The 24,660-nt window shown below is 56.5% G+C and overlaps 1 protein-coding gene and 1 pseudogene across 1 annotated transcript in view; both read right to left on the bottom strand.

Annotated features, from left to right (window-relative positions):
• The window catches only part of CCDC57 (coiled-coil domain containing 57), a 66,324-nt gene that overhangs the window by 15,684 nt on the left and 25,980 nt on the right, over positions 1-24,660 (bottom strand). The window contains exons 14-17 of the mRNA XM_023538615.1: positions 22,665-22,865; positions 19,143-19,311; positions 6,991-7,106; positions 5,753-5,969 (exon numbers count right to left, since the gene is read on the bottom strand). Of these exons, the coding sequence (XP_023394383.1) occupies positions 5,753-5,969; positions 6,991-7,106; positions 19,143-19,311; positions 22,665-22,865 (703 nt within the window). The remainder of the gene's footprint in view (positions 1-5,752; positions 5,970-6,990; positions 7,107-19,142; positions 19,312-22,664; positions 22,866-24,660) is intronic.
• On the bottom strand, positions 3,444-3,562 carry LOC111728776 (annotated as a pseudogene).

Raw genomic sequence — 24,660 nt, 5'->3', positions numbered from 1 at the left:
CTGACCCGGCCGGCGGGCACGGGTTTACGGCTGCGCGGTGCAGACCGCATGGCGCCAAGCTACCCGGAGGCCGCTGTTCCCTGCAGGCGCCACCGTGAGATAAGGCTGGAAGCCTCGTATGTCACTTTCATTAGGCTGCCCTGCGACTTGCAGCCAAAAGCATTTGAAGAGACACAGGCCACTCCCACTTCTCCCCAGGCCGGTTCCACTACTGACCAGCCTGTCATCAGCAGAAGAAACAACATACTGCTACCCGCCCTTGTGGGTCAGGTGCCCACCCAGAATGTGCTGGGTGGTCATCCACAGCCACCAGAGGCGGCCCTGCTCTCCACCGGACGGCACTGCCTGCAGCCCATGCACGCCCTACCGGCGTGTCACACGGCTGTCTCACAGTTCGTTCTGCAAGCCTCTTGCCTCTCTCAGCCCCGGCTTTGTGTCATGCTTGAAAGGGACAGGGACCCCATTGCAGACCCGGCTGGCTGGACCCTGCCTGGCACCTGCATCTCTGCCTGCCAGAGCTCCACGGCTTCTACCCCAGGCCCCCGACCGGGCACTGGCACAGCTGGCAGCCAATGGCGGGGGGTACATCTCTCTCTGGGGCAAGGGGCAGACGCGCTTGCCAACCACTAGGAAAGACTGGGTGCCGCGTCCTCTTTCTACCCTACTGCGTGACAAGGTCCGGAGATGGGGACAGAGGCTTCGAGGAATGCATCATCAAGAATGAGGACGTGGCATGTGTTTAGGGATAATTGGTTTCTTAGAAACGATCCTATTAATAGGGGGAATTTGGGTAGCACAAATTCTAGTAAGTGTAAACGCTGTACAAATGGATTTCCTCAAAATTGGCTCTGAGGAAAAAACAGTAAATTCCCCGCGTATGGAATCAGCTCTAGTCACCCTGACGTATCCAGAATGCGTAAACCCTTTATTTGAACAATTATTAAGAGAAATTCCTTTCGACGCGCCTCTTAAAGATGTTACGAATAAATTATAACAAGCTGAATTACTAGAATCAGTTTATACTCCTGTTCCCATGCAGTTAGTAGAAAAATTAGTAAAGGATAAATTTACGCATAAGCCTGTGCCTACTATGGAAGGGCCTCCTTTTGTGGCCTAGTGGATAAATAGAAAACTCTGGTACCCACCTAGGGGGGCTAATAGTATGAAAAGATTACCTGATCTTCCTTTGCCTTATACAGGAGCTTATAATAAAGATAGTATACGTATAGTGAATAAAGATGGAATTCATGTGCCTTATAGTAGTTTAAGTTTCATAGAAAGGCTGGCTAGGTCAGGACCTCCTTAGTGCTTAAAAAACAAAGGAACAGAAACTTAGCTTATGCAAGCAGCTTTGTAAAACTGTTTTTTATAAATATTTTCCTCATTACTGCACCAAGGAAACTTTTGAACAGCTATGAGAAAGGTTCAGCTTGAACTTTAGATATAGCACAAATCAAATAGCATCTAAAAGATTTCTTCAGGCAGAAAGAAGAACAATGTCTGCCCACAAGCCAATGCTTGCTGTTATGAATACATCTATCTATCACCTTTACTTAAATCAAACTGTATCTTACGTAATAGATGTAAGAATTAAAATTTTAGATTGTTCCTTCAGGTAGTTCTGTTCTAATGACTGAGAGAAAAATGTACTAGTTAATCATGAACATTAATAATAATATACTCTAGATTTTTCTGCTTTGCCTAACCACAGAAATTTAACTCCCTGCTACCTTAACTACAAAGTATAATCAAATGCCAAAATAAAAACTGTAAAAGTTGTACTCAAATCACAATAAAACAGAACAGCGTCACACCACCTCTGAGTTGTGTAGTCGACTGTCTCCCGCGCCGACGCCTTGCCCACCTTCGGGGCCCCCTGGATCCTGTCGTGGCTGGACCGCGGCAACTGGGGTTCGGGCGCTGGCCTTCTTCGGCTGCTGTGCAGGCCCAGGACACGCCCCACTCCGCTTTGTGGGATGGGGGGACAAGGAGCCCCGCAGCCAACTGCTGTGCCTGACGGTCTCGTGTCTTCTGCCAGTATCTAAGAAGCTGTGGCCAGAGCGTGCGAGGCAGGGAGGCTCACAGTTCTGCCCGCCTGCCTCTGTCCAGTCCCACTGAACCCTGTCCTGCACGTGCCGGGCACTTCCCTCTGGAGTTCACCCCCGCCTACTTCCCGGCGCCTTCTGCCAGAGGACACTGTCCCGTCTGGTCCTTGCTCTGGCTGAGCTGACAGCTGCGCCACTGCACAGAGACCACCCACGAGATCACAGCAACACTCACCCTGTGAAAAATGGGCTCTTCTCGGTCCTGACTTTTCCTGACCCCCTGGCATCCCATCCAGTTGGCCAGTCCCCTCTCTCAAGCTTTTCATTGTAAAAACTACCCAAATGACAGCAAGCACGTATAATGTATGGCTACAGTTTAGAGAATAATAAGAATGAAAAATAATTTACAGATTGTTTACTCAGCTTAAGAAACGCAGCAGGCTGCCACCAGCGTTTGTAAATAAAGTTTTATTGGCATGCAGCCACGCCCACACTTCCATAGTTTCTGTGGTGGCTTCTGGGCCACACGGGCAGACCTGGGTCACTGCAGAGACCACAGGGCGGCGAGTCCCACACATTCACCAGGCACCCGTTGAGAGCACGTTGGCCGCCTCCCACCTGAGACAGGTGATGGCAAAATCATGGTTTGCCCTAGAGAGTCAAAGGTGAGGCCGCCCGCATGTGACTCCGGCTGGCAGCTGTCTTCCCTGGGCCCACGGCAGCTCGTGGTCTGCGGGTCCCACGGCGGCTGAGCTTGTAGGCAGCTTTCAGGATGGTCCAGAGCCTCTGGGGCTCCGAGCTCTGTGGGGACACATCCAGCATGCACTTCTTGTGGTCACTCGGGTGGGGCGAGCTCCGGCGTCCTGGCACTGAGAATCACTGCGCTGGACTGACTGCTCCAGCCCCGGCCCAGCCCCGGCCCAGCCCCGGCCCAGCCCTTCGGGTGTCTCAAAGCCCCACATCCTCTGCTCCTGAAGCTCTGACCAGCACGTTACCTTCCTTCACGCACCTCCCTCCCTTCCTTTCTCTCTCTGTCTGAGCAATTTCTTCATATTTGATGGTTTTTCTTTCATTAAGTCTGCAGTACACGATCTGCTGTTAAACTCACGCACTGAGTTTTTCATTTCATTTCTTAAAGTTCTTCTCCTTAGGTCTGCTCGCTCTTTACAGTTCCTTATTCTTGGATGACTCTTCTTGCTGGCGTTTTGTTTCTTTAAGCGCAGGAAGCACAGCTATGGGTCCCCTGTACCTTCCTGGCCTACGTCTGCTGGCCTCACTCTCGGCGCCCTGTTACCTGTGTGTGGGTTCTCGTTCTTTTTTTTTTTTTTTTTTAGTTTATTGGGGTAACGTTGGTTAATACAATTACATAAAAGAAAATCTTTTTTTTTTTTTTTTTAACGTCTACAGCATCTGGTCTTCCTAGGTGGTCTCCCATCCAAGTACTAACCAGGTCCACTACTGCTTAGCTTCCGAGATCGGATGGGATCGGGCTTGTTCAGGGTGGCACGGCCGTTGGGTTCCCGTTCTTAACCGAAACCGGATTTGCGGGAATACCTCAAGGCCTGGGATGAAGGTGGGGACTCCTGACATGGCCACATGTGCTAGTGCCTGGCTCTCGGGGCTCCCCTAGTTCAGAGTCACCCCAGATTAAAGGCCTCGGACCTCGCGGGGTTTTAACGGACTGAACCGCATGAGGGCTGACTCGTGGCGACCGACTCTTAGCAGCATCCACCTGCTGCCAACGTGCCAGGCTGTGGGGCAGTCTCCTCGCAGCCCGTGGCCAGGGTGGGGTGGGGTGTCCCCGGGTCACCTTCCACTGAGGGCGCAGCCCCCCGAGCCCCAGCTGCACGGGATGGGAGCCGCCCGCCACACGCCCACCCTGGGCGGGCGGGCCCTGGGTTCTGTCGCTTGTCTCCTACATCCCTTCGCTGTGTGTTCGGGTCCCCGTCTCGTGCTGCCGGTTCACAAGCTTGGCCTGAGTGGTTCGCTCAGCCGTTTCAGCTGTTTGTCCACATGGGGACTTAGCCTGACGCATGACGAGAAATGGAAGCTGCTGGCCGTTTACGTTAACTGCAGCGCACTGAAGAGTGAGGCGAAGATAACGCGCTCTCGCACGCGAGGCCCCAAGAGCTTCCCCTGCGAAACTCTCGTACTTTTCTTAAAGGAAGAAATATATACCTCAGAGGCTCCAATGAGAGATTTGAAAAGCAAATAAGGATAAATTAAAGAGACATTCACGGGTGTCTAAAACGCGAGCGCCCGCTGACGCGCTCACGGACGCCGGTGGAAAACGCAGAGGACACAGACGCCGACGCAGAAGCAACGGAAACGAGCAGCGTCCACAGACCCCGGAGCAAACCAACCGACCTCTGAGGAGGAGCGTGAAGAGGAGGCCCCCGGCCACCCAGACCGAGAAGGCGCCAGAGGCCACAGTGATTTGACCGTCACATGCTGCCCGTGCGGACCGAGATCCAGCGGACGGGGAAACGGCCCGGACTCTGGCTCAGACGCACACGGAAGGCGGAGCGTCACCGAGGAAGCGGGGCGCCCAACGAGGGGGTGACCCGGTCACTGCTGCAGGACAATGGCCAGCCGCCCAGAACAACTAGCTCCTGCTGCGTGACATGTGGTGTGGCAAATTCCAAGTAGATGGTGGAGCCGCAGACGAGGGAAGCCGTGGCCGTGTCAGAGAGATCCGGGGAGTGGAAAAGGCCTGAGTACAGCCCGAGACCCAGAAAGGGCTAAACACGAGGGCAGAACCGTAACTCTGTCTCTACGGAAAAATCAAAAGCATGTGCACGACGAACACCACTGCAAACAAAGTCAAAAGGCAGGTGAAAAACTGGGAAAATATCTGCAATTCACGGGTCAGAAAAAGCCCACTGCCCGTCACATGGAATGAGCTCCCGGGAATCAACAAGGCGACGAGCCCAGCCTGGGAACGAGCAGACGCCTGAAGACAAGGGAGCGGGAATGGTGCCAAGTCCTTGCAGGAGAAATGCTGATTAGGGCGACGCCCGTTGGAGCGGGGGTCATGGCTGCTGACGGGCCGGGGAGAACCCCCGCACCTTGGTGTGACTGAGCGGGTGGTGTCCCCAAGGGGCCCGGTGAGACCAGATCTGCCAAAATACACACGGTGACACCTTTTGCCGAGGCCACCCCTGGGGACCTCCCGGATGTGCCGCTATACGACGCCGCTCGCCGTGGCACCGCGCGCTGGGCTGGATGCGGCTAAGTGTCCACGGCGGGACACGGTCACGAGTCGAGTGGCTGTGGGGCCGGGACAAGGACGCGCTCAGTACTGATCCGGGACGGATACCAAGTTCGCACCTCTCCGCACCCCAGACAGTGACCCCCCCCACTCTTCTTGCTATCTTGGCCCTGTGCAGCTCCCCCAAAGGGGCCCCTCAAATGATTCTCCTGCCAACCTCACGATGGCCACCGGCCTGAGCAAAACGGAGTGCTCATCTGCCCCCGAGTCCATCTGTCCCTGAGCCCGTCTATCTCAACCCCACGAGCCGGCGCTGGTGACGCGCTCTGCCCATGAGTCGGTGCTGCATAACGTGGGGTGCTGCAGGGTTCACAGGTGACTGAACCTAAGCACAGGACTTCAACAGGCAGAGGCGTGCAGCACCCCCTGGGCCCATCAGCCTGGGACCCGGCCACCGCGGCCGCCCTCTCGGCCCAGAAACGCTCGCCCCACCTACCTGCAGTCGAGTCATCCTGGGAAGTGAGGCCGGAAGGGCTGGATCCCAGGTCCAGTAACTTCCACGTGTCCTGGAGGGAACTGCTGGCAAGGGACGAGGACTTTTGGGTGTGATGATCACTGTCCTGGTGGCGCTCTGGAGCCTGGCGTGGCTTTGGGGACTGGTTTTCTTTCTGAGGAGTTGATCTGTCGGTCACCGTGGAGATTTTGGGTTGCCTCTGTGAAAGTCAGAGAAGACAGAACTGCCCTTGGGAGCCACCCTGTCTTCAGCCAAGAGGTGGCATCAGGGTCCCCGTCGGAAGCTGGCCAGACGCGGGCGCCGCCCAAAGACAGGTCTCTCAAGGACACGAGAGCGAGGCCGCTGGAGGCCGGCCGCACCCCTTGGCCGCACGGCTGGGCACACAATCAGCTGGAGACGGCAACGGCAACAGCACCGTCAGGACGGGCGAGGCCAGGGACAGACGAAGGGCCACCATTGGGCCTGCGTGTCCGTCAGGGTCCTGGTGTCCTGCCTCCCCCATCGTGTGGGCTGGACCTGTCCTGCGAGCGCTCAACAGCACCGTCACCCTAAGCAACAAGCCTGGCGACTGGGACAGTCACTCAGGGCCGCCACCCTCTCCCGTGACATACGCACTGTCACCTGAGGGTGGCCCCCGTGCTCAGACGTGGCATCAACGCCTGGCACGACAGCCCAGCCGCGCCTCCCGATAAAGTAAAGTAAACCGTTATAGCGGATCAACAGGTCATTAGCGTAAAAATTTATCTATGGATTTAAAAAAACGAAAAATTAGAAACAGGCAAATGACAGACAAGTAGCAATTCCCTTCAGACACAAAGAACTCTTACCAACAGACGTACAAACACGCCAGTAGGAAAATCAGCAAACGATATGCATAAGTAACTCACAAGAGAAGAAACAAACGGCCAATATGTTGATTAAAAACTTTAACGCCACTAAGCATGTAAGAAATTTTTAAAAGACACAATTTTTAAAACCTATCATACTGGCAAATACTTCCAATACTAACGCCCAGGCGGGTGAAGCTGCAGAACACGTGTGTGACGTGATCGGTAACAGGAACGACAGCAGGAAACGCACAGCGGAGCTCGTCCCGGGCTGGGTTTGGGTGCGGGTGAGTGGGGTGAGCGGGCCGTGCTCTGAAGTTTCGGTGGTGAAGATGCAACAGCAAGCACCCCGTAAGAAGTCGTTAAAAACGCGTTTCGTAGACGGAGCGTTACCTGGGTCGTGGCGTGCAGTTGCAGCTGCTGCAGAGGCAGGCCGAGATCGACAGGTGCCTGGGGCCCCCCACCTGGGCTCTGGGCCTCGGGGCCGGGGTGGGGGCACCTCAGGGTCCCTGGAAACGAGAGAGGGAGAGGTTTGTGCACACATCACTCCCAGATTCCTCTCGGCGACTACGGACACTCAAGAACGGCATGCTCCTCCTCGAAACCAAAGTCCCTGCTCTTTGCTGGAGCGGCTGGGACGGGCACCCAGGACGCACGCGCACGCGGCGGCAGTTCAGCGGCCTGGCAGAGCTCCCCGACGCACTCAGGCAGCGGTCCACGGCCACGCCCCCTACACAGCTCAGAGGGGCAGCGAGAACACGTGCACGCACCAACCCTGAGACACACTCACTCACGGCAGAGAGAAGTGAGAAGCGATGCGTAGGTCTACGGACGACCCGCCACCCCCCGGCCCCAGCACCCGTGGATCTGGGGCCTCCGTGGGCGTTCCGGGTCTGTCGCCCGTGGACACCTAGGGGCAGTGCGTAAACTCAAGATGACACTCGTAATGGGTGCTCAGCAGTCCATCCCCCTGAGAAACGACTGGGCACCCAGGGGCTCTCCACCTGGTGACTCAAATGGGTTAAGTTGTTGCAGGAAGCGACACCCAACAGAGGAGTTCGGCGCTCAGACCACTTCGTTAGAGGAAGGAGAACTCATCAGGCGGCGGAGCGGATCGGGCAACGCTCCACGCAGAGCCCGGCCTGGCTGGATTTCTCAGTCCCCAGACTTCTGCAGGGTCTGCGCAGGGGGCGCGCGATTCCTTTGAGGTTTCGCATGTGCCTCCTTTCTCAGGATGGGGAGGGGAACCTTCAGTGGGGGGCCGCCGGGGGGAGGAATTTTCACACCGCCGGTCTTACGGGTCATTTGGTTTTGCAGAACCCGCGACCTTGGCGTTATCGGCACCGCCACAGGATTCTCGAACAGGGAGACGGGGACTCCTAGGCCGTAAGCGGGGAGCAGCGCTTACTGACGCCGGCACCTGCTCACCCGATTCCTACCCAAGGCTGAGCCCCGACTGTGACACAACGAGCACTTTTACATAGTCTTGTTCCTACACAGCTACAGGGGTAAGAATGTTGGTTGGCTGGCAAGGCGAGAATCCACAGAGGTGAGCTGGGGAGTCCTCGAGGTGGGGGAGGGAGCCGTGGGAAGACACGTGAGCCGGAGCGCACTGGGCGGCACGGGGGACAGCAGCTTTGACCGGCTGAGTCGCTGGCTTCTGCAGGCCCTTTCCTCTGCGTTTTTTCGGATGCCTCCTCTCCTCTCTCAAAGATCCCTAAAAAGCTCGGGGAACTGATCTCGGAACTGATCTCTGAGCTGACCCTGCACGATGTCACTGCGGGTGAAACGCCATTTCTCAGTGAGAAATCGATCATTTACCCCCCCACCCCCCGCCGCCCCCGGGCTTCCTGCCGCCTCCCGCGGGCCCCTGGGGGCTGTCCCTATGGAGATGCACCTTATCAGAAGCTGAAACAGAATTTTTTTAAGTGTGTTTATCCATTCATTTGAAGTTCTCGAGGAGGAATGCTCGGCACGCTCGGCACGCTCGGCACACGGGGGTCGTGAAGTCCCTCTGGCCACACGCGCCGCTTCTGGGGGCCCCAAAGGGACGAGTAGTTGAAGAGCACAAAGGACAAAACCTGGAGGTGAACGTGCTTTCCTTCATGTCCAAAGCCTGAGTTTAAAAGCTATGACATCGGAAGACGTACAAACGGCCACCCAGTGTGTGAAAAGATGCTGGACTCCGCAAGGCATCGGGAAATAAGTGCCAGTGGAAGCCACAGTGAGACACCGCCGCACACCCGCCAGAGTGGCTGACGCCAAAACGAGAGCGTCAGTGCGGTCGGGGATGTGGACACCAAGAATGCTCACCCTCCGCTGGTGGCCGCCGCGGAAGCAGTGTGACAGCTCAACATGCCACAGAGTCACCCTGTGAGCCGGCAGCTCACTCTTGGGGATAGACCTGAAAGAACCAAACACAGGTGCAGAGATGTGCACGTGGATGCTCGGGGCGGCTCCAGCCATAGTCGCCAAGAGGAGAGAAGGGACCCAGATGCCCATTAGGAGAAGGACAAACGCAACGGGGCCTGTCCACGCAGGGCAGTGTCACTCAGCCATGAGGAGGGGGGACACCGCCTGTAACATGGACAGACCTGCATACACAACGCTCAGTGAGAGAAGCCAACATAAGGATCACACGATGTGTGATCCCGTTTATGCGAACCGTCCAGGACAGGCACAGATACGGACAGGAAGCAGACTGCAGGTCGCCAGGGCTGGGGACGGGTGGCAGTGGTTTCTGCTGGGGAGACAGGGAAGTTCCCGGACTACGTGGTGGTGATGGTCGCAGAGCCGCGTACACGTGACTGACGACACAGAATCACCCACTTTTTGATGGTTTACATGGTGAGGTTTGTTATACATATTTTACCAACTGAAAAAAAGGACACTGTTTTCGAAAAAGCCATGAAATGTGTTAAAATCCTAGCAAAGTGCACCCAGTTTCAGCAGGCGCGTTCCCCCAGGCTGCCATCCATTTTCGCCCTCACCTAAACCGTGGGGCTCTGTGCTTCGCTGTCACGGGCCGGGCGGCAGGGGCCCTTCCGGGGAGGACCACTTTCTCCCTGCGCCTCCCACCCTGTGACCACCCTCACGCCCGCCCCCTCCTCACCCCCAAAGGCATAAGGGAGCCACGTCTGTCACCCCGCGGCAGCGTGTCTGTCTACTCTCCGCCTGGCTAGAATAAATTTTCATAAAAATCCTCTACAGGTTTGGACGTTCCTTTGCCTCGACAAGTCCTTGCTAAGCTGTCGTTCTAGAAAATGGTCAAGGCAAAGCCGTTTTAGGAAAACAGGAGAGTTAACCGCCCAGGGCCCCCCTGCAGGAACCGCCAAGGGGCAGACCGCGTGCTCTGGGTCCAAGCTTCCGCCCATCCCCTCCCGTCACCCTTCAGAGGACATGGACAAGGGGCGTGAGTGGCTGGGCTTGCGGGTGACACTGCAGTGTGGCGGGGGCTGATGTGGCGAGACCGTCATGCAACCAGTTCATAAAACGTGGTTGGCACGACAGCGTCTAAATTAACATATTCACGTACTGGAGTTTTATTTTATTTTTTTGTTATTATTCTTAATGCCTACAGCACCTGGTATTCCTAGGTACGTACTGGGATTTTAGATGCGCATGTGTGATGTAATAAAGTGAATGTAAATCAATGTTTCCTGTCTGTGGACACGTGTCTAGTAGGTAGCACTGGGTCAGCTGCTAACCACTTAGAAAAATAAAGCTGGAGGCGTAATCTCTTCTTTTTTTACCAAATCGTTTCTGGATGAATCAACAATTCGGCAGGAACGCGACATAATGAAACACAAATGCCCTCCCACATACGCGAAAGATATGCGAGTTAAAATGATTAAACATTTTTACCTAAGAAGACAGGCAAAAAACCATTTTCTAAGGAATAGGTACTCCGTGACGCTGTCGTGCATAGCCGTAAACTTTCATTTACAGCTGTGACAATGTGCGGGGCACACTTGCCCTGGGGGGCTGTGGTGGGGGGGTTCAGGGCAGGGGCGCTGCTCTGCACGACGCAACAGTGCTGGACACGTGTCATGTCACACTCGTCTGAACCCACAGGACGGACGACACCCGGGGGGACCCTCACGTCAACGACGGACGCTGGGTGACGACGAGGTGAGTGCAGGCTCATCGACTGTGACGAACGCGCCGTCTGGTGGGGGTGCTGACCGCGGGCGAGGGGCAGGCTGTGTGGGAGGGCTCCGCACCGGCCGCTCGGTCTTGCTGTGGACCTAAAACTGCCCCCTCAGAATAAGTATTTTTTAAAAAGTTAGATGTTAGGATCCTTAGATAACATTTTAAGGACCCCGAGCTTCACCCACGACCGAGAAAATGACAGGTGCAGGAAACCCGCACAAACCACACAGATGAAGAGTCAGAAGTCCATGTTGACAAAGGTGGCAAGTACGAAAAGTCCTATTTCTGAGGTCTTGCCAGGCTTTGAGCGGCTGTGGACAGCCACCAGGGACCCGCGGCTTCCCCAGGGAGCAGGCCCGGTGAGAGGCGCCTGGCAGTGCAGGAGCTGTGGGAGCTGGCATGGAGCTGGCATGGAGCTGGCTGCCAGCAGGGCCTCCTCTGTTGGACGAGTGGGTGGTGGGGGAGTGGATGGGTGTGATATGGGGCTCAGGGCAGGCCACCCTAAAATGTGCTGTCGACATAAGAGATGCCCAGACCTGTGGACGACTGTGATGAGTTTTTTGAGCCCAAACTGACAACAGCTGTGGGAAGCAAGACCTCAGATGCTCCCGAGAGCGACAGCGTTGCAGTGTCTTCGGGGCGTCTGAGGTCGAGGAGGAGATGTGGGAAGATGACGTGCAGTGGGAGAGGCAGGGCGGGGAGCTAGGGGCGGCTGAGGGGGCGCTGTGATCTCCTGAGGGTGGTCGTACCGGTTCCAGGGCCTGTGAACCCAGCCGCGCAGACGCCCCACAGGGCTGCCCAAGGCGCAGGCCAGCCCTCCTCAAGGGCGGGAGAGACATGCCTGGGGCACTGCCCGCAGGACCTGCCCAGGTAGTTTACGATCAGACCACCTGCAGGTCACTTTCTGTCCCTCAAAGAGGACACGCCGACCATCCCGTCCCCTGAAAGCAAGAAATAAATGTCCGGATCCACAGAGAGGGGCCGGGGCGGGGTGGTGGCAAACTCCGCTTAGCGCTTCACGGCTCAGGCGCCCAGCGGCCGTGCCCTGTGGCGTCCTCACAGAGGGCCACCTGCGAGGGACGAAGGCTGCCTGCTCTGCTCATTTCCTTAGGTCCCACTTCCGGAGGCCTCCACATGTACAAATTAAATTGCTTTTTCACTCCTGTCAACCGTGGTCTTGCGTCAGTCTGGTTCTTAAACCACCTGGAAGGTCCTAGAAGGGGGGGGCGCGCGGGCCCCTTCTCTCAGGGGCGGTCACTGTTTTCGGCATCTGTCGGGGTGGCGTCCGCCTCGCCCCGTGTGCTGAGAGCTTGGCTGGGCACCTGGTGAGGGTGCCCCGTCCGGTCTCCGCCATGCGCTTCCCGGGGCATCCTGGTGGCCAGCGTGCCGTGCGCCGGCTCTCAGGGGAGTTGTCTGCGGGGCCCCAGCCCACAGGGGGGCTTTGCCATCGCCCCCTTTGTCAGCGGTTGTTAAGGGTGGAAAATTTTCAAGTGAGCCAACTAGCTAAGTCGGCTACAGGGAAGAAATATCTTTAGATACCAGAAGTTGTCCTACATGCTTGGGTGTGGTTTAGGAAGGGTATTGTATAAGATGTGAAGATGGCCAATGTCTGCTTCTGTGATCCATTTACTTGTTAATTAAGGGTGTTGTTCCGGGCAAAGCCAACTTCCACTTCTGTGATCTGCTGGCTTGTTCAGGAGACCACCAGGATCTGGTCTTAAGCTTTAGCAGCTGCCTCCTCTGAAAGCTCGGGGCTGATCTCCTCTAGCCCTGCGTGGTAGAGAGTCAGTCGCCGGCCGGCTAATAAAGGCTCATAATTAATCTCAATTGGCTCCGTGGGTCTCAGAATCGTTCGCACCATAACACGGTCAGCACTGGAGAAGCCCATTCCAGCAGCACCTGCCCGGGGCCACAAACCGGTGGGCTTTGGCTGGTGGTGTCACTTTCTGCGGGAGACGAGAGACAGCCGGTGTCACGGTGAACCTTGGGTCTGTGGGGGCCGCAGCCCTGATGTCTGTGGGCACCTTTGGTGTCCATGGTTCAGCCACAAGGGACTTGCTGGCTGGAGCTGCCACTGACATCCTACTCGTCAACGGCCAGATAACGGAGCCCTCACAGTGGAAAACCTTCTAAATTGAAAAAAAATTTTTAAAGAGCTCCCATCCTAAAAAATCGTGAGTTTGTTGTGTGAACATGGCTTGGTAACCGTCAGGCTGGGGGCCCCAAAATATATCCGGACAGAACTGTGGACTTTGCACCCCACCTGCGGCTGAGGACCCCACGGCGTGGGAGGCGTGTGACAACTGGGTCACTCACGAAACATACCTGGAAGTGAGGGCTTGCAAATGAACAGCTGGGGGACAGGGCGGCAGAGCCCCCGGCAGACAACGAAATTCGCTGTGAAAGGCCGGCGAGAAAGGAGCTGCTAGGGGCCCGCAGGACAAGGCCCGGACTGAGTGGGCCCGGCCCCCATCCCAGCACCCGCCCTGCGCCTTCCCCGCCTTCCCCTGGGGACACAGCAGCACCACCTCCGCTGACCTCCACCTGAGGTCAGAGGCCCACCCTGGGGCCATAATTACAGAACTGCCTAAACCCAGGCCGGGTCCTCAAAAGTTCTTATCAGCAAACACAAATCACCTCTAGAGATAAACAGATTTAAATTTATTTCTTATTTTTAAAAATTAATGAAGTAAGATGGGAGGCCACTGGTCTGACCGCACTCGGACCCCAGATGATACTCAGGCCCGATGGGCCCAGAACATAACGTCACCTGGACACATTAGGCTCAGTAAGGTGAGAATGCGGAGGGGCTGAGGGAGTCCCGCCAGGGAGAGAAGTTCCAGTCATCATCAAGAATGACAAGGATGAGACACATCAGGGGTCAGCACAGAAGCCGAAACAACACCGCCCGAGGCAGGGTGGGCCAGAGGGACCCACAGCCCCCTGCAGGGCCCACACGGGTCCACTTTACTCAACTCTGTCTGGAAAAGTCAAATTGTAAAGGCTGGGAAATAAATTTAGCAGAAGAAGCACCCAAGACTGTCACAGCCAGGCAGTCCACTGTCCCTATAGCTCCTTCCACTCCCCAGGGCCCTGCGGTAGGGGTCAGCCGGCCTCAGGCCTGACCCTGCAACTCCTCTGCAGACACAACCTGGACACCCCACCCCGCAGCCAAAGAACCACGTCCCCTGGACAGGAACCACTACCCTTGTAAGTGACCCCACTTTTAGGAGTCCCTGCCAAACTTAGAGAGGAACTGGTGTTAAGGGTGTGGCTCTGGGCAAAGATATGCTAAGGGCCAACTTCTGCTTCTGTAATCTGCTTGCTTGTTTGATGTTAACTAGGGTGTGGTTAATCTGTTTGCTTGTTTGATGTTAAACCAGGGTATGGTTCTAGGCTTTATCAACTGCCTCTTTTGGGAGCTCGGGGCTGACCTCATCGAACCTTGTATAGTAGAGAGTCAGTCGCCGGCGGGCTAATAAAGGCTCATAATTCATCTCAACTGGCTCCCTGGGTCTTAGAATTGATCGCGCCACAACACTGGGAAGCTTAAGGGCCAGTCACAGCCCCACTCCGAGAGGCCTTGTTTGGCTGGTGACTGTGCTGTGGTTATCGGATGGCCGACACCCCCGGGGACACCCTGCTCCAGTGACTGGGAGCGGGGTGTCCGAAGGCCTGGGGACCCGTCGGACAGGCGGCCGTGGGCACGCGGAGTGCCAGGACGGCACTGGATGTACAGACCAAGTGTTCAGTGGATCAGCCACTGAAGCAGGCTAAAATCCAGCTCTAAGAGGAACTGAGAACACCTGTCTTTGTCTTGTAAATCTTTACAAAACCAGACCTGCAACTCTGGAAAACAGTTCAAAGTCCTGTCTGAGAGGTTTCTCCTTAAAGGGGAAACAAAGGGTGGGGGGTGGGGGAGATATTTGGAAATTGGGCAAATGGGAAATCTCAAAAATCTTATTTATAAATATTAGTAAAAACAGAGCTTTGGCCATCTAGGCAGGTTGAACTTGACTTATTCCAACTGCCATAGAAGAGAAAAGCCTCTGTCCTCCTAGGAACTGGTGAGTCCTATACACACCTCCCACCTTGTGACTCAGGGTTTTAAAAGTGAAGGCTACGGGACCTCTGTCATTCTGGTCCCTGTGTGTCCCATGTCATGGATGTGGGGTGTTTTTCTGTCCCCGGATGGCACTGCTAAAGTTGTCTGAAAAGACCTCTACTTAAGTGGCTTCAACAGGCTTATGTAAAAAATTCTCAAAAAATATAGAAATTAACCTAAATGGACTTTTCCCCCAAATTACACGATATAAAATAAGCTTTGGTAAATCCAGGCCTGTCTAAGTTTGTTGGTTTAATTAAAACAGGCGTGTCTTCGGGTGCCAGAATTAGATACCATGCGGCCGAGCCTCTTCTGTTCAGCCTGGCTTACGAACCCAGCAGGTTCACGGTTATGACTGTCACTCAGCCCGCAGGAGAAACAGCTGGGTGACGATGGCTGCCATCTACCGTCTCACAGTGCTTTCGTGAGCGATCTCAGTGTGCTTATGAAAAACAAATGAATTGAACAGATGTAAATCAGATGAGAGTTTTGCCGAGTTTTTTTTGCAAGGATTGTTTAATGACATGTCTGCTTAGTTTCCTAAGTCTCTTTGGTAACACATCCTGGGAGTTTTACTAACTCAAACACCGAGAATTCATTAAATGTCTAGATCACTTCCAAATAAGAAAAAATAACGAAATATTCACTACTGAACATAGGTTTGTCTGCTTTCGGTTTCCTTATTACCGAGAAACTAAAGATATTTGGATCTGTGAGTAAACATGTTTTATGACATGTTGAGAAACTTTTTTATGGAAAAGCACGTTTCTAGAAATCATAGAGTGTCTGTAAGTCTGTCGATCTATATAGCATGATGACGTAAAGGCAGTCACAATTGCTACTTCTTAGTTTTCATTAGAAATTAAGGTTAAGGTTTAAGAATTCTCAATAATATGTGTAATTAAAGCTACTAGCAATAATAAGAGCAACATCTCCATATGCAAGAAAAGTAAAATGTTTGGTTTCAAAAATGGGGGTGGTATGAGGAATAAAAATGCATCTGAAGAAAAACAAGTTTGTCCTAAAGTAAAACTGGTTATGAGACAGAGAAAAGGGCAAAGTATGAATCTAAAAAAAGAAAGACGTAGAAGGTTTGTGCAAAAGGAACTTTTGGAAAGGAATCTCATGCACGGTCAAGCTAAGCCTGAAATGAATTTACTTAAAAACAAGTTTTAATATCACAGCACAGCGGCACAGAAGGACTGAGTTCTCTCTATTAGGACGACAGTTGTCCTGAGCTTCTGGCTGCTTTTGACAGCAGAGGAGAAAGTGTCCTTACCTTTCAGATAACCTACCTGGAAAGCGTGATTTTGCGTTTCACCAGAATCGCTTCCTGTGCTTTATGCGGTCTTTGGTTGGTTTTGCTCACACCTAACTTCCTGTGTTGGCTGCAAAGTCTTGTCACCACGGTTAAATGGGTGACTTGGTGTCATCTCACAGTGACTCAGGATCCTATGTGACCAAGTGTTTTAGGAGCCTTTCGATATTTTTGACAAACTTCCTAGATATCATATTCTAAATAGTCTTTTGACTAAATAGAAATTTATTCTTTTGACTAAATAGAAATTTTCTGGAAGGCCCTGGAACATCTCAAACAAAACTTCTCTCTCATAAATGGGAGATGTTTAATTAGGCTTTTTTAATTACATGGGAAGAATTATCAAATAAGAAGTAATACTGAACCTTTTTTTATTCTGTGTCTGGATGGGATACAGACATTCCAGAAAGTAGGTGAACTTCCTGGAAATCTGATTATGTTCTGGCATAATGTTATCAGGCGTAATTCCAGTTACGATCTTAACATGTGGAATTACGAAAACGGGCAAATTTCCTCGTCGACTGCACTGCGATGAACTGTCCTTTGTCACTGCCGTTCCTGTTTTACTCTGACACTTGTGCAAATGTGCCGTCGTCAAGGAGACTCTGGGAAGCAGTCTGAACACAGGTTTCTGACTGGCTCACACCACTGAGCTGGGCGGGAATTTACAGGACTCCACCTGAGACCCGATGCTCTGTGCAAGTGCTAACAAAAGATCAAGGTCAACTAGAATTAAGGCGTGGGGCTGAGGGGCCCAACGAAGATGACTATAACTGTTACGAGTTTTTTTGTCTGAAACACTGCCGATTCTTCTAAGCGTCTCATTTTTCCGGATCCAGGGGAAACGTCCAACGACTGGTAAAGCACGGCGCTGTGAGCAGAGAGGAAGCGCTCAGCTCCCTGCCGTCTGACCCCTCCAGAACGGAGACACCCCCCAGAGCGCACACCTTCACCAGTGCCCGTACTGTCCTTTACGTGGGTTCAATAAGCATCTGTTTCTGGCAAAGGGACTCAGTTGGCTGCAGGTCATGTTGAAGGCTGTCACTGGACGGTCCTATCTGAGAACGTGCACGGACTCAGCTGTGACCAGGAGGCTTTAAGGAACTATGGTGGCCTTATGGAGCCAATAGAGCCCCTGGGAAATCTGGTGTCTCGCTCGCAGGGTTCCCAGAAGCTTTACCACATCAGTAAAGGAATCCTAAGACATTCTGGGGACCTTGAGGAGGGAGGAACTCTCCCAAACTGGCAGGTATTGCAGGCGACGCCTGACAGGAAGACCTGGGCTGGGCTCCCGGCCTCGAGAGGCCTTTAAAGGTTCAATCTGAGAGTCCTCACGAAAAGTCCCAGCAAAGCAGACTTGAAAGAGCTTACATAACGAGGCCGAATTTAATAAAACTAGACCTATTTTATGAACGAATTAGTTTTACTATAATTATCTCTGGCAAAAATGGGGCTGATTAATTATAGAAAGGCTGTTTCAGCAGAGATTATAAGACACACCTAACGTCAGAGTCCCTTTGAGGGCTTCGCTGTGCCCCTGTGAACTGGACTAGACCCTGCGTTCTCCTGGTTTCCTCAAACCTCTGGCCACAAACCTGCAAACTTCTCCCACCCTCCGACCCAGAGTCACTGAGAGCTAAAGCTCACCTTCTTCCTGAAGCCCCGCAAACCGAAGCCGCTTGGATCGACTGTGGAGGTGCCGACAGCGCGTGTTCACAGCCCTCGCGTCCGCGGCCACACGAGCCACTCAGAAAGCTTGCCAGAGCACCCGGTGACGTCGCTAAAGACATCACACTGCAAAAGGTGATTTGAGCCTGACATCTAAAGATCTTCTCAGCTGGTGATCCTTAGAACCCAGAACCTGGTTTGTAATTTGTCCCCACAGTAAACCAGTTTTCTAATTCCCAGGGGAACGTCTCTTACCAGCACCCACTGCTGCTCCGCAGGCCGGGCTCGGGAGCCTGCCTCTGCCGATTTAAACGCAGCCTGAAAACTGACCTCCTTCCAAGACTAGATTAATTCAGTGAAATCAGGAAGCCATCGCCCTGCTCAGCAACCACTGTGCAAAATTCCAGGGGGTTTGAGAGGAGGCTGGTGGGACTCGGGGCAGGCCACCCCAAAATATACCCCTTTGCACATTTAGAATGAAAGGTACCTAAGAAACGGTGTAAAGAGGACACGCTGACCACCCTGTCTCCCAAAAACGTGAAATAAACGTCCCCGTCCCCAGAGAGAGGGGCTCAGGGCCCGGGGGGTAGGGGCACAAAGTCCACTCAGGTTCTTCACTGATGACACACCCGAGCCCGAGTGTCCGTACCGCGTAGATTCCTCACAAACAAGTGACAGCTGGTGGCTCCTTGGCTGCTTTGGCCATTTCCTTAGGTTCCACTTCTGGGATACTCCGCATGCCACCTGCCAGCGTGAATGCCCCACGAACCGCTGTGCCCTTTGGCGGACAACAGTCCTTCCCACGAGCCTGGGCCCTGGCTGCGGGTCTGCTGCCCTGAGTGTCCTCACACAACCTGACTGCACCACCCTGATGGCCGTGCATGGCAGCCCCACTTGTACCTCAGCTCTTCAGAAAAGGGGGACACCGTCGGGCTTCACCAAGAGACAGAATGTCATTTTGGCCGCTGGGGCTCTAGCGACATTCATGTGAAAGGTAAAGCATGTGCATCTTTTGTAAAGAGTCACTGCCTTTCCTGGGCACCAGCACCCTGTGCGACAGAGGCCTGGGCACCTGGCAAGCAGTGCCGGCCCTGGTGGTGGTGGAGACACAGCTGCCTCACGCGTGATGGCGCAGCCCGAGCCGGGGGACGGTGTCGCTAGCTCGTTTTCCCACAAATGCTGCCAGCGCGCAGGTCACGAACAAACCTGAACCCGAGCCGGCCCCGCATCCACACGGGGGCGTCTGGCCCCGCCTGCGCCAGCCCCTCCTCAGGCCTGGGGCACGCTGGGGCAACGGCTCACCTGCGCGGCCCCGCTCGGCGCGGAGCCGGTTCCCCAGCTCCTGCAGCTGCTCCTTCTCCAGGCGCAGGCGCACGATGCTGCGGGCGGCCGCCTTTAGCCTCCTCTGGAGCCGCTGTACCTCCTGGCCCTTGGTCCCCGCCGTCCCCGCCGCTCCTCCGTCCGCTGGGCCCTGGGAACCAAACGCGCACATGGTCGGCCGTCAGACAAGCCCTCCGGGCGGGAAGTGAGTAAGTGGGCGTCAGGGTGAGATGGCCAAGCTGTCCCGCCAGCCGCCCAGAATCAGTTTCTCTGGGTGACAGACACCGACTGGTCCACATGAGAGGCCAAAGGGACATGTGTCCACGTGCACTGGCAGAGATAGGCCACGGCATGCACCTGTGGACGCCCTTCCCACGTGGGACGAACGAGGCCGGCTCCCCCGCCTCCCTAGCCCCTCTCCAGGGGCCCTCCTGTGCCTGTGTCTTTCCAGTAGGGACAGTGAGGACCCGCAGGCTCCAGCGCTCAGCCTCCAACGCCCCCAGGACTCTGAGAGCGGTCACGATCAGAGCCCCACGTGGCGCCCTGGCCGCCGCCTGGCAGGTCCCATTCCCCTCCTCCTTCCAGCCGGTACCCTGTCCCCTCTCCCTGGTCCCTGGCCCCGCTCCCCTCTCCCTGTCCCCTGGCAGCGTCCTGCCCCTGGCTCCGCCACATGTGCGCTTTCCGCACCGGCCTCCGCCTTCCCAGCCAGCACAGGCCGCCCCAGGTCCACAGCGTCCTGACCTGACGGGGGTCTGAGCAGCCCCATCACAGTCCTGGCCCCACCACTGCCCTGATGCCCTGGCCTGGACCCACCCGCTCCCAAAAGCCACGAGGTCATGCCCGAGGCGTCTGCAGTGAGCCGGGGAGCACAGAGAGAAGAGAAAGATGGGGCTTCTCTGTGCTGGGCAGGGCCCATCAGGCACGGTTCTGCCCAAGGCCCCGAGGGCAGCAGGTGGCCTGCTCAGCCGTGACTGCTCCTAACCCCGTGAGAAGCCAGCGTGTCCTGTCTGGGCGCTGGCACACAGAACTGGCTCCTGGTGCCTGGAACAGGCTCCTTTCCAGTGTGCTGTTCCAGGGCTGGCAGGGCCACTTCCTCAGGTGGCCAGGGAGCCAGGCAATTGCCACTGGCACCTCTGGCCTATGCCACAGGCTGGCGTGGTGTGATGGGGGCCTGCGGGGAGGCCCCGCACACCCAGATCACTGGTGAGCGGCCCCCACACCTGCTCTCACCTCCCAGCGACGCAGGACAGAGGGGGGTCTCAGACCTGCGGAGGGGCTGGGACAGGCCTGGAGGAGCTGATGTGGAACTGGTCACCAGCGGGTGCCACTCCCTCCCCCCAAGGGGCCGACTCATCCCATTGTGAAAGTGTCGCAGCCCTCCCGGGGTGTCCCAAGGCAGCACACGGCCGGTGGGGGCTCGGCCAACAGCCTTCCTCGAGCCCTGGTCCTCTATAAGACACGCTCTAGGCTCCCTCGTGTCCTGAGTGAATAAGGAACAGGCCTAAACACAGACTCTGCAAACCTCAGAAAAGTCGGGTTTCAGAAAGAATCCACTCTTCAAAGTGGACCCCCCGAGAAGACGCTCCCACACGAGCGAGGAGCCGACGCGGGCCGGGCTGTGACCTTAGATGGGCCACGTCCTCGTCGCCGTGGTGGCACGCAGTGAGTAGGGGCTGCAGCCACGGACCCCGCCACCTGGGCTCGGTGCCTGGTAAGGTTACTTTACTCTTCTAACAACAGCGCGTGACACTCCCAGTGATCCTGGACGTGTTCTGAGCTGCTGTGCGCTTCCGGGCCCACCCCAGGTGGCCTCGCCCATCCAGGCCCTGACCCAGCACCTTGGCCAGGAGAGAAACTGTCTGTGCAATGAAGGGAGAGGCTGGACTGCTGAGCCGTCTCAGTGACGTCCCTGTCCCCAAGGGTAGTGGGTGACGGGCTCCGTGGAGAAGTGGGGGCGGAGCCCCGGGCGCGGGGAGTGCCAGGACACCAGGACCGTGGCTGCCCTGGCTGCCTGAGGGCTCGGCCCGTACAGGTTCCCGAGCTCTCGGCAGAGCCCACTGCGGGGGGACGGTGAGCACTGCCCGCAGCCGGCCCGGCGCATCCCTCCTGCCCTGCTCTTGGGCCAGCACCCGTCCGGGTCTCGGGGCTGGGTGGAGCAGCTGTCAGGAGCAGGGGACTCCATTGGCCAGCCGGCCATCGCCCCTCTGCACCAGGCTGGGGCACGGAGACTGGGGAACATGGAGGGCCGCCCTGGGCTGGGGAGGCACGGCCTGGCTGCCGCTGGTAGGACTTCGACCTCACAGAGAACCTGAAAGGACAGCGCCAGGGGCTCCCCGCGCTTCCCTGGTAGACAGGGAGGCAGCTGCCACCTGCTGACCCCCACCCCCCATGCGATAGTCCTCAGCCTCAGCGCTCTGTTTGCTCTTCCTAAAATCACAGGCGCTCACAGCGACTGGCCGTCAAAACCAGAAAGGTGGCACAGGCCTGACACTAGACCTGACGCACTGCCCACGTGCGGCCGTGCCCGCTGCCTCAGGAACGTCCATGATGGCTTGCTTCTCCTGTTCCAGGTCCAGGGTCCCTGTAGGTCCCTAACCAGTACACTGGGGACAGTGCAGGCCTGCTGCCTTCACCATGTTCTTCAGTTTGGGTCTGAGGTCTCCTTGTGGGTAGTCGGGAGTGAGGCTCTGTCCTCGGTGTGGCCAGGCCAGAAGTGCATGACGGCCACCTGTCCCAGTGTTGGCGATGGGAGCTGGTCCCTGGAAAGCTAGGTTTCCCTTTGTAACGGGTCTGCATAGGTCTACCCAGCTAACCATGGGTGAGCATGGGTCACCACGGGCAACTGGCCGAGGTCCAGGAGCCACATCAGAGAACGCCCTGTTAAGGAAGCCATTTCTACATTTCCATCACGGCCTTTGCTAAGAAAGAAGGCGGCCTGGTTGTCACACCTGTGGGGACAATGTGCTGTGCAGTACCCTCTCTTCAGCTTGGACCCCTGGCTCGAACCTGGTCAGGGAGCAGGGTAGGACCGGTGCCGAAGGCCTAGCCTGCTCCAGGACAAGGGCCCCATGGCACCTGCATGGGTGGCCCCATTGTCACAGGCGACAGGCAGCTCCTGACACCGGGAGGCGCACGGAGACACAAGCTCCTCCTGAGGGGAAACCCCGACTTGGCCTTAGTTTCAGAGATTCGCAGCCTCTTGGCGAGCAGTCAGGACGCCTGCCTGGGGGACAGAGGACAGTCCTCCTCACGGGTATCCCGTGCACGACCTCTCAGTGGAGCAGCTACAAAGACTGGAGGCCCGAGAATGGGGCTCCCCCAGCACTGCGTCCACCCAGGGGGCAGCCGCCAAGGAAGGACGAGGGGGCCATGGGGACGGCCCACAGGGGCCAGAGCTCTGGCGACCGGCCAGGGGCCAGCACCTATAGGGCACCCTCCGCAGCGAGACCCAGGACGGCCAGCAGCTAGACAGATCGATGGCGGGCACAGGGCACCCACACCCACCTCTCTCCCGAAGGCCACGGCGTCCGGCGCCCACGGCTGCTGCTGGCTCGGAGGGGCCCCACCTTCCTTCCCGGCAGACACGAGGTGCTTCTCAAGCTCAGCCACCTGCTTTCGCAGCTCCAACACCTCCAGGTGCACCTGGTCCAGCTCGTGGGGCAGCTCGCGCCGGACGGTGTCCATGTCCAGGGGCCCCTGCAGCACCTGGGGGCCGAGGAGAGGCACCATGAGGAGGGAGGATGCCTCTCGTGACAGGGCTGGGGCAGGCTGCGGGGACCGGGTGGCCAGCAGAGGACAGAAGTGGGGGTGGAAACAGCAGGAAAGTCAGAAAGGAAATGCGTTCGCCAGCATCCGCTCTGGCTCGCTGTGCCCCCGCCTGTGCACCCCCGCACGGCCCCACCAGTCCCGCATGCGGTGGGCCTGGCAATGTGGCAGAGCCCAGGGCTGGCCCAGGGCAGGCTGCAGAGTCCGGCACAGAAGCGTGGACAGAGGCCTGGTGGGAAGAGGCCTCTAGAAAAGGACATGAGCCGGGGGGCCTGGGGCCAGGGGGCCTCAGCTACGAAAAGGCGGCTGGAGACTGGGGAGCAGACACGAGGCAGAGGTGGACAGGTCCGGGGGCCGCAGGCCGGCCATGAGGTACCAGGGCGGAGTCCTGGGGGGCCCGGGCCAGCCTCTCACTGGAGCTGCTGCTCCTGATGTCTGCCCACCCCTCCCCAACAGGTGGGGAGACTGGCAGCCAGAAAGACCCTTAGCCGTCTGCACCCTGAACCCCCGGCCCACTCTCGGAAGAGCCCCATAGGCCTCCTGCAATGGTGCCCGCCGGTGCTGTGGTGTCCAAGTTTGCCACGTACACACCAAACGAGATCATCGTTTGGTGAAAAAACACTGTTCATTAAAAAATGAACAGACACCCTGAGGTGGGCCTTCTCTGCAGGACAGTTGAAGCGCCTGTCTCCAGGATGGATACTTTCCGTGGCTGTCTGTGTCCTGAGTGGCATGTGCGCAAACAAGCATGCATGAGTGCAGGGTGCGGGACGGCCACTCGGAAGCCTTGTGGACCCGAAGATGCCCAGACATGTGCGGGCCTGTGACCCAACAAGTAGGAAGCCCCGTCACAGCTCAATGGAGACAAGTGGGTGACGGACATGGACAGACATAGACAGACGTTTCTCCTGAGAAAGTGCCCAGGTGGCCGACATGCACATGAAGGAGGCTCACGGAATCGTTCATCAGGGAAATGCCAAGCAAAACCACAATGAGCCGTTGCTCACGCCCACCCAACGGCCACAGCAGACCACTGGCCAGACAGGAATGACAGGAGTCGGTGAGGACATGGAGACCGCGGAAGCCCTCGCAGGGCTGGTGGGAAGTAAACGGCGCGGCCGCCATGGAGAACAGCTGGGTGGGAGCTTGCGAAATTAAGTACGGGGCGACCTCATGACCCTGCAGCCCGAGGCCTCGGTGTGCACCCCAGGGAAGGGAGCAGGGACCTAGGAGACCCTTGGGTGCCATGCTGCAGCAGCCGTATGCAAGGCGGCCAGAGCTGGAATCCACCCAAGTGTCCGTCAGGTGAGCGGGCCAAGTGTGGGACACACACCGGGACACTGCGGCAAGCCAGGGGTGGGCTCGGCTGCAACGCGGTGAACGTTAGGCTGAGGGACATGAGCTGGGCACAAAAGGACACTCGCATGAGGGGCACAGACACGAGGCAGAGGCTCAGGGCTGGGGAGGGGCAGGGAGTCGGTGCTTCACGGGGACAGACACTCTGTTCCGGTGATAAAGTTCTGGGACGTGGCAGTGGTTCTGGTTACCCGATGCTGTGAACAGACATAATGTCATTGAATTGTGCCCTTAAAAATGGGAAACTTTTGTGTGGTTTACTCCATGCAAACGGCCTGTCTTGGCTCGTGCTGTGGACTTTCCTAAATTCTCTCAAAGGCTCACAACCCCAAACGAGCAGCGTCTGGCCTCCGGTGCCCCGCACCTCACGGAGCAGCCC

Source organism: Pteropus vampyrus, unplaced genomic scaffold (assembly GCF_000151845.1).
Source record: "Pteropus vampyrus isolate Shadow unplaced genomic scaffold, Pvam_2.0 Scaffold227, whole genome shotgun sequence".
Lineage (NCBI taxonomy): Eukaryota > Metazoa > Chordata > Mammalia > Chiroptera > Pteropodidae > Pteropus > Pteropus vampyrus.
The sequence above is the reverse complement of the archived record's forward strand: the minus strand, read 5'-3'. Positions and strand labels throughout refer to the sequence as shown.